The sequence below is a fragment of the Cyprinodon variegatus genome, unplaced genomic scaffold (genome assembly GCF_000732505.1).
Source record: "Cyprinodon variegatus isolate N-32 unplaced genomic scaffold, C_variegatus-1.0 Scaffold327, whole genome shotgun sequence".
Lineage (NCBI taxonomy): Eukaryota > Metazoa > Chordata > Actinopteri > Cyprinodontiformes > Cyprinodontidae > Cyprinodon > Cyprinodon variegatus.
In genome coordinates, this window is record NW_015150780.1 from 252109 (window position 1) to 260934 (window position 8826).

Sequence of the window (8826 nt, forward strand, 5' to 3'; positions counted from 1 at the left end):
ATTAAAAAACTCTGGAATGCGTCTATAAAAATAATTCCCAGTTATAGATTGAGAGACATAAGAGTTTTCTTATTACGATGTTGTAAAAACTAGAGTTATTATGGCTGATATTGTTGAAAATACTCCAATATCAGAAACAGATTTTAACAATGACTTCTTAAATTGTGTTATTTTGGATTATTCTTAATACCTTAAAAAGAGTTCCTGCGTAAAACATTTGCAGTGTTTACAGACATTCGGAGAGGAGTTTTCATTTTTGTGAATAAGCTATTTACTGGAAAAGGTACTTCTACTTGAAGACCTTCATCAAGTGTTTCATGAGTGGATGAAGCACAATCACTAACGATTCCTGAGCTGGCCTCAGAGCGTTTCATTCTGTTCCTCAGCCATTCAGCAACACGGTCATGAGCTTGTTGATTCCTAAACTCTGAAATGCTCCCATATTCTGAGGCAACATCTCCGCTCACTGAAACAGAAGATGGAAATAATTTCACAAGTTAGCACAATGCACTGGACTAACAAGATGCAAATAAAAAAAACTAAGCCTATGGTCACTGTAACTTACTGTATGGAAACTTCGTGTCATCCATGCTCTCTGCCACCCTTACAGAAGGCACGGATCCTTCCTCTGGTTCTTCTGTTAGAGCTTTCATCACCTGCTCCATAAGCTCATTCTCCCTTTTCTTCCATTCCTCTTCAGTCAAGATGTGTTCTTTTGCTAGCCAAGGTAGCAACTGAAATTTTCTTTGCTTAACATCAGTTGTGAAGTGTTGGTCGTTTCTTTTTACAATGCCAATAATTTTTTGGAACAGCTCTTTAACTGGAACAGGATCCCCAAATCGGTAGGGGCTTAGAACATGGTATCTGTTCCCACATTTCTCCAAAAGCTTCTGGAGCTCTTTCCCCTCTCTCACGATGTAGTTCTCTACAGGGAGATCACTGAGCCAGTCTCCCCAGGTAAACAGCACCATGCAGTATCTCCACACTCTCTCTGATAATGGCTTCAAGACTTTAACCAGAGCTTTGAGATCTTCCTTTGTGAAAGAGCTGGAGATCGGAACAACCAGGAGAAAAACATGAGGTCCAGGAGAACACATGGAGACACCATGGAGAAGCTGCTCTCTGATCCAGTCAGGTGGTGTTTGGTCTGAGAACCAGCCTGGTGTTTCTACAACTGAGACTTTTACTCCATCAAAGTTTCCCTCATGTTTCAAAGGTGTAGTGTAGTTACTTTGGTCTTCACACATCTGAAAAAATATTTTAAAAGCTATTTTTTAGACAATAATTCCGTGCATTAATATTGTTTAACATCTTGGCATAGTAAATAATATCCAATAGAATGATACATGCAGCTTCTTAGTTCACCTCTCTTAATCTTGTTGTGTCAAAAGCAAGGTCAAACATCTCCTTGAAAAGGATAATGTTTCCAGCCATACTTTTTCCAGAACATTTTGGGCCAACGAGAACAATCCTGATGTCAGTCACTGGCTGCCTTGGGGCTGTGAAGAAAAACATAATTGTGTTGTGCCTTTTACGTGCTAAACAACTGATTACACATTAAACTGTAGTGATATTTGTTTTAATTTTTAACACACCTCCTCCATACACCTCTTTTAGGACTCTTGACTTTCTCTCATTAATCCTCTTCAGCCTAATGGCCATTTTGTCTCCAGCCTCTTTCTCAGCTTCTATCTGTTCTGCTCGGTTCAGGTCCACTTCATAATAAGGATCTTCACTCCCTACCCACATCTCTTCAATCTTCTCAATGAGCTCCTTTACCTGGGTCTTATTACTCTTGTCCATGTTATTAAGTACATGATACCTGTTCCCACACTTGTTCACTAGCCACTGTAGACCCTCCTCACTCTCTATTCGCTCCTCCACAGTTTTCACTCCTAACCAGTCTCCTCTGGTAAACACAACAATTGTATGTTTCCAGATTTCTTCTCTAAAAAGCATCATGTGCCTGCTAACTGCTCTCTTATAAGATTGGTTGATTGCAGTAGCCAGGACAATTACAAGCAGGATAGCATGTGGTCCTGGAGGGCACAAATGCACACTTTTTTCTATTTCCAGTTTATCCATCTCACTGGTGGTCTGAAGGGTGTGATTATAAAACCATCCAGGAGAATCTACCACTGTTAGCTGTTTTTCTTGAAAGAAACCCTGGTTTATTTGGCAGCGCATTGTTTTGTTACCATTTTTATTAACCTCAAATGCATTCTTTCCAAGAATTGTGTTTCCTGTGGAGCTCCTGGCTGCATACTGTGCACCAATAATTACCAGTTTTAAATGCTGTGGTAGAGCTTTTCCACCTGGGGAAGAAAAAAATAATTAATTACTTAGTCCAATTATAAATTTAATTGTAAAGAGAAACCTTTTACATAAAAATACCTGGTTATCTTTTACTTACCCTTATCTACTTGGGCTGTTCTGCATCATGAATTTGCCTATTTCTGGGACTGCTTTCTAACATGATTTTCAGAGGTAGTTTGGGTGATCACTGTTTTCCTCACTAATATAATACAGAACTTTAAACCAGTACTATGCATGGATGTTCCTCTACATTTATCTTGGCACAGTGAACACTGACTTTTCCGGGCTGCCTGGTACTAGCATCTGCCATTCTGTACAACACAGTCTCTGGGGTCACATTTGCACAGCCCACATCTGGAGTCTTATTTGATTGAGTAGGTCCTGTCCTCTAAAAATGTTTGTACTCTTATAGTCATTTCTTATGCTTGGCAAGTATCAGTTTGATTTCCTTAGCCAGTAGAGGATTTTTGGGGATGGTGTAGGGGATTAAGCCCGTGACCAGTATGGATGTTTTGGTTCTTCATGCGGCCACAACAGGTTTGAGTCCTGGCCCTGGTGACTGTTGCTGAAGGCCTTTATTCTAATCTAATTACCTGTCTGTCTATTATCATAAAATTAAAATCAGTAGAAGCAAAAACAATGTTTACAAAAAAATGGAGCAGTTCTGAATATTGGTGTCAAGCTGTTGTGGTAAATTCTATGCAGTGAGTTATCCATTCACTATTGTTCCCCTCTGGCCATCTCTCTCACAGTGGTTTATTACTGGCTGAAATACCTGGTTAGCAGTGCTCCCATCATTATAAAAGCCATATTCTCGCTGTATTTTAAGATATGTTATTTTCATTGACTGAACAGGGTTAATTTATCTGGCTATTCCCTCACTCTTTGTTGTGTTTACAGCAAATCATCCACCCATACATTTTCCGTCACTCTTATCCCTGCTGGGGTCGCGAGGGGTGCTGGTGCCTATCTCCAGCCGTCCACGGGCGAGAGGCCGGGTACATTCTGGACATGTTGCCGGTTACAGCAAATCTATCTCTTGCTTAATTTAATCTGTTCCAAAGCGGGCATAATTGTGATTTCTCTATTTGAAGCCTGCACCCAAGCCAGTCTTTAGATTAGCCTCAAAAATTAGGTTCAAATTATGATAAATGTTAATATGAATATGTTATGTGTTTAGATTTAAGCTGTACGTCGAGTGCTTATGTATATTCTGTTCATTCTGTTTAAATGGGAAGGGCGTAATTTTACTGTGTGGGTTGTAATTTTACTTATTTTATTCTGTCTATATTATATTTTATTTTGCTCTATTGTAAATATAATCTTATTTTTCTAGGGTTCTTCTGTAAACACTAGCATTGCAAGAAAAGAATTTCCCGCCAGGGATTAATTAAAGGTATTGTGGAGAATCTTCGCAAATTTTTTAAAAGACCTGCCCTCTCCACTTAAAAGAAAATACACATGCACAACCTTGTACCCGTTCCCGAGAGGGAACGCCCATTAAAAGCTTTGAAGAGCGATGCCATTTCTCCTCGTGCACACTGTTTAAAAGTTGCTGTTCTCTTACAAGCTTACTGTGTCCGAACGAATGCTCTGACCCAGGGGTGTCAAAGTGGTTCCAGAAAGGGCCGTGTGGCTGCAGGTTTTCTTTCTAACCAAGCAATAGCACACCAGACTCCAGTTAACTCAAGTCATCATGTTCAGATTGGACTCACTTGAGATGACTGGAATCTTGTGTGCTATTGCTTGGTTAGAAAGAAAACCTGCAGCCACACAGCCCTTTCTGGAACCACTTTGACACCCCTGCTCTAAACCCTAAATCCCTCAATCACTATAAAGAGCGGGGACCATAGACCAGAGTGCGAAATACGGGGTGTCGGGGGGGGCTTGACGCCGGCCGATTAGTCCATGAGACCCCCTGAAAGCCTCAAAAGCAAAATTTAAAGGGGGTCTTAAATTGTGTCAAAAAAGTTAAAAATAAAATATTTTTTGTCACTAATGGTCACTAAAATGTTTTTAAGCTCAACATGTCCAGTATTAAAATTCAAAACATTTATTCACAAATATGTTCTGTTTTTTTCCAAGTGGAGCCAGCCAATCCAGTTTGCGTATGCAAATTAGCCATGTGCTTTTCCGCAGTTAATAACACGGGCAACCAGATGCGGAACAGATTGCGTGAAGACAGCAGATCTTCACTCCTGTTTGTGGACCTCAACGGAGCTCCTCTGGACAAACTAGACCCAGTTCCATTCGTCAGAAACTGGATTAAAACAGGACATGTGCGTGTGTATATGAAAGAGAGAGACAGACAGAGAAACAGACAGACAGACACCCCGTTAATGCACGTTACTCAGGTTGCACAATGAACCTTTTTTTCATGACAGGACTCGTGCACGCCTTGTCCTGAGAGAGGGGAGGATGTGCGTGTGTGTTTTCATAGACTGACTGACTGTTAAGGCTCTTGCCCGCTCCAACAGATTCACAGATAACTTCATCCACCAAGCTGTCAGGAAGCTAAACTCTCTCCCCACAGCCACATCCTCCAGGCTGTCAGGAAGCTGACCCCCCCTCAAAAACAAAAAATGACCCCGGACAAACTGTCTCCTGCACTACTGTTATTACTATATTTATTTACTGTTCTTTTGTACTATTACTGTTACAAATATATTTTACATAATTAGTAATAATAATATTTTTTTTCTGCTGCCATTACTATCTGTCTTTTTGCACTAGCATAAGTATTGTATATTTTATATTATTGTATATTGACATTGAGTCCTTGTATGTCTGTTGAATATAAGGAATTGACATTAAAGCTGACGTTGACTTTGGCATTGCAATGTTATAGGCCTACTGCATATTGAGAAAATTTAGATCGGCATTGCGCAACAATCAGGGACTGAGCCCCCCCCCAAATATTGACAGATATTTCGCACACATGGTCGACTGCTCTGCTCAGTGTAATGTGTTGACCAGGCACAGAATCAATTTTAGTCAACTATAACTCGCTGAATATTGAACTAACTTTCACATTGTTTTTTTCTGAAAACTTTAAAACTATAGTTATTATACCAAATGGTTCAGTGCATTTAAATATTCTTAGTGTGGTTAAAAGTAATATAATATTCACACAGGATGTATGTATGTTGCAAATAACAGCCACTCACACAATTAAATAATTTTTTTACTACCATATACAAACACACAGTTGTACACAAACATATATACACACACACACATCTCTCTAATATTAGCTAAAAGCCCTGAAAAAGGACTGTTTTGCAGAGCTTTTTTCTTGTGTTCCCCTTCTGGAGTTCAAGAGTGGTGACTTTGGCAATGTGGTGCAGCCTTATCTTCATAAATCATCTTCTTTTCATATGACTCGTGTAGAGTTATCCCTCGAGCCCTGACGTCAATAGGCCGTCGATTCAAACAGAAAAACGCTGCACAGTGCTGAGGCATCCTTCGTCTGACCAGCTTAAACCAGCGGAATAGGGCTGAAGTTCGACCGCCCCAAGATAGCCGCCGTAATTCCTGCGCCGTGACCGTCAATGCGGGGTCTACTCTTTATATATGTCTATGGCGGGGACTATATAGTGGACTTAATAGGGAACTCAGTTAACTGACTGTTTGGACAGATGATCACTACTTCTTGCTCTCCATTGGTCACATAGCTCCTCCTCCACTGCATGGTGCCTGCACCATCTTTGTTATTAGTTGCCGGTGTTGGGTAGCGACTCGCTACCCAACACCGGCGCTACTAGCGACAGCCTATGGCGACAGCTGGCTGCTGTGACAGCAAATCCCATAATGCTTTCAGAGAATGCTTAAAGCATTCTCGGATATATCTACCTCTCCTGAGGCCTTTCTTTCTTCTCTGACACTTCACTTATGACCCTCTGCCATTTTCAAAGAACAACGGTGAGAAAGGTGAGCTTCAATGACTGACTGAAACTATAGCTCACCACACCTATATGCCTGAAAGTGCGCATGTGTAGAAAAATATAGCTAATGGAACGAGCACGTGGTACGGCCTTATGTAAACATATTGTTAAAAATAAAATGATAAAAGGGATAAAAAGTAAAATAAGCATAGTAGCGAAATTCAAGAACAGTTCTATTCTGTACAAAAAAATAAACAGTATAAACTATGTAAGTATGACTAGTACATCTAACTTTTTTATTCAGTAGCCATTTCCTTCCAGCTGCTCCCACATGGGACTCCTACTAGAATGTCCCGTGACAGTTTCTTCTTAGAATTAATACAATTGTGCATTGCTTTATAAAACCAGCTATACTACAAACTGCTAAGGATAGCAAAGGTTTCCTATATGCTACTTGAAATATATATTTCATTAACCACAATGGCTGCAAAGAGAGTTGAGATAATAGAGTGAAAAATAAAAAAAAGCTTTTTTTTCCTACCTTCAATCAGGGCTCTGAGTTTTTGTCTTTGTTTCTGGGCTTTGTCCTTCCTTTGGGATGCTCTTTCCTCTAGGAGTTTAATTTCTTCCCTTAGAGCATTTTCATGAGAAACATCAACGGAAAAGGGTCTGCCTCTGTTTTGTCCAACAACTGTTTCCATTTTCTCAATAAGCAGCTTGACTTGATCTCTGTCATCTCTATTGCTGATGTTTAAAACATGCTTTCTGTCTCCACATTGATGAAGAATCCACTTCAGGGTTGCATTTGCTTTAATATTGGATTCAATCCTTTTATCACTAACTGGAGCAACCACAGTGAACAGCACAATGGTGTGACTAAAAACATCTGTATTAAAAAGCTCCAGGTGTTTTTTTAATGAAGGTATGGTAAGGGTAGAAAAATTTAAACCAACAGGAATGACCAGAAGGAAGACATTAGGTCCTGGGGGACACAGATGAACACTGCTCTGGATTTCTATCTGATCCAGTTTTGGGGTGTTTTCTCGTGGAAAAAACCACCACCAGCCTGGAGTATCAACCACTGTGATTTGTCTTCCAAATACTTCCTGCTGCCTCGCTTCACTCTGAGCTGTTCTTATGCTGGTGTTAAAAACATTTTGACCCAGGATGATGTTTCCAGCTGAACTTTTACCACTGCCGATTCCATTTAATTCTCTTCCTCCTATTAACACAATCCTCAACTGTGGATGATTGTTGCTCTGGCTTTGTCCTGTAAAGGGAAATAAGACTTAATTACTGTGAAGTGTTCACAATCATAGTGCTCTGTTGTTTTTCCTGAGACAACAGACAAGACTCCCTTTGTGTTGTGTTTTGAATAATACTCAAAACACAGTCGACACAAACCTCCCAGTTTCAAATGAGGTCTAAACGTTTCCAGTGAAACTGCCTCATTTTTAAAGAGATGAACCTCAAACTGATCTATAATCGTTAAAGAAGAAAAGCAAATTTCTTTATTAAAATGTTACTAACCTGAGTTGGAGGCCTCTGTTTTGTTAGCCATTGTTTGCAACGTTCCGTCTTATTTCAGACAGCTTGTGCTGAAACGAAAGTAAAATGAGTGGAATTAATTTGGCGGTGGTAATCCATCAGATGGGCAATAAAGACCAAGATCGCCATCGTGTGGTCAACTAGAAAAAGTACAACTCCCTTATTACGCTGTTAAATATGGAGAGCATTTACTTCAGGTTCTTGTCTGAACGTCTGTTCAAATTTAAATACAATAAAATTATAAACACAAAATGAAAATACACACACAAATCTGATAATTATGAATTCATTCAAAAATATAAGCTCCACTGTCAAAAATTAAGAGCAATATTTTTTTATATAAAAAGGGGATAGTTTTCCAAGTCCTATTTTCACGACTATTTCATACATTTATAATTACTTAAGTTCCCAAATACATATTTAGATTGCCAGTTAAATATTTGGTCAGCAAGCTAAATATTTAGTTCACAAATTAAATATTTATTTTGTGAACTAAGTATTTATCTCCAAACTCAATATATTTAGTTTGAAAACGAAAAATATTTCATTGGAATAATAAATGTTTAGTTTGTGAAATAAATAGTTTGCTTACTGACCCAAACTTTTCTGGCAATCTAAATAGTTAATTTGGAACTATAATATTTATGTAAATCCCTGTTGTGTTGTGTTGCTATATTAAAGTAATCGAAATTAAGTAGCCTCAGTCTGGTTCAGCTTCAGTCCTTTCTTTTTATTCTCCGTCTCCTTCTCCTCCTCACTCACATACAGCAGTATCACATATCCATGTACAGAGCTCCCCCTACTGTCCTTTTGGTGCAATAACAGAACATAACATTTCCCTTTTCCTGAAGCAATTACTTACATGTAACATTTGCAGTGCATAACTCACAGCAGAAACTAAGTTTGTAACATTATCAATTTAAATGTTAACCATGAGGATTATAGTATGAACATTTACCTTTCTTATATATTTTTTGTTTATTTTACTTTAGTAGAACAGTAGTATATTTTTACTTGTCTTGCAGAACAATAAAACCAATCTGAACAGCAGTGATTCACATTCAGTTTCACTTTTCAC

The 8826-nt window shown here is 38.9% G+C and overlaps 1 protein-coding gene across 1 annotated transcript; it reads right to left on the reverse strand.

Annotated features, from left to right (window-relative positions):
* LOC107091158 (GTPase IMAP family member 8-like) lies at nucleotides 1–7870 on the reverse strand. The gene is made up of 6 exons (XM_015384928.1): nucleotides 7731–7870; nucleotides 6742–7470; nucleotides 1596–2315; nucleotides 1366–1499; nucleotides 566–1247; nucleotides 1–466 (listed from the first exon to the last, which is right to left on the reverse strand). The coding sequence occupies exons 1-6, from the start codon at nucleotides 7759–7761 to the stop codon at nucleotides 192–194; spliced, it is 2571 nt and encodes an 856-aa protein (XP_015240414.1). The 5' UTR covers nucleotides 7762–7870; the 3' UTR covers nucleotides 1–191.
* Nucleotides 7871–8826: the final 956 nt, after the last annotated feature.

Excerpts from the sequence above, each read along its gene's own strand:
- LOC107091158 (XM_015384928.1), bottom strand. The coding sequence starts at position 7,761 with ATGGCTAACAAAACAGAGGCCTCCAACTCAG. Across the intron at positions 1,500-1,595 it reads AAAAGAGGTGTATGGAGGAG|CCCCAAGGCAGCCAGTGACT; the intron begins GTGTGTTAAAAA and ends TTTTCTTCACAG. Across the intron at positions 1,248-1,365 it reads ACACAACAAGATTAAGAGAG|ATGTGTGAAGACCAAAGTAA; the intron begins GTGAACTAAGAA and ends ATATTTTTTCAG.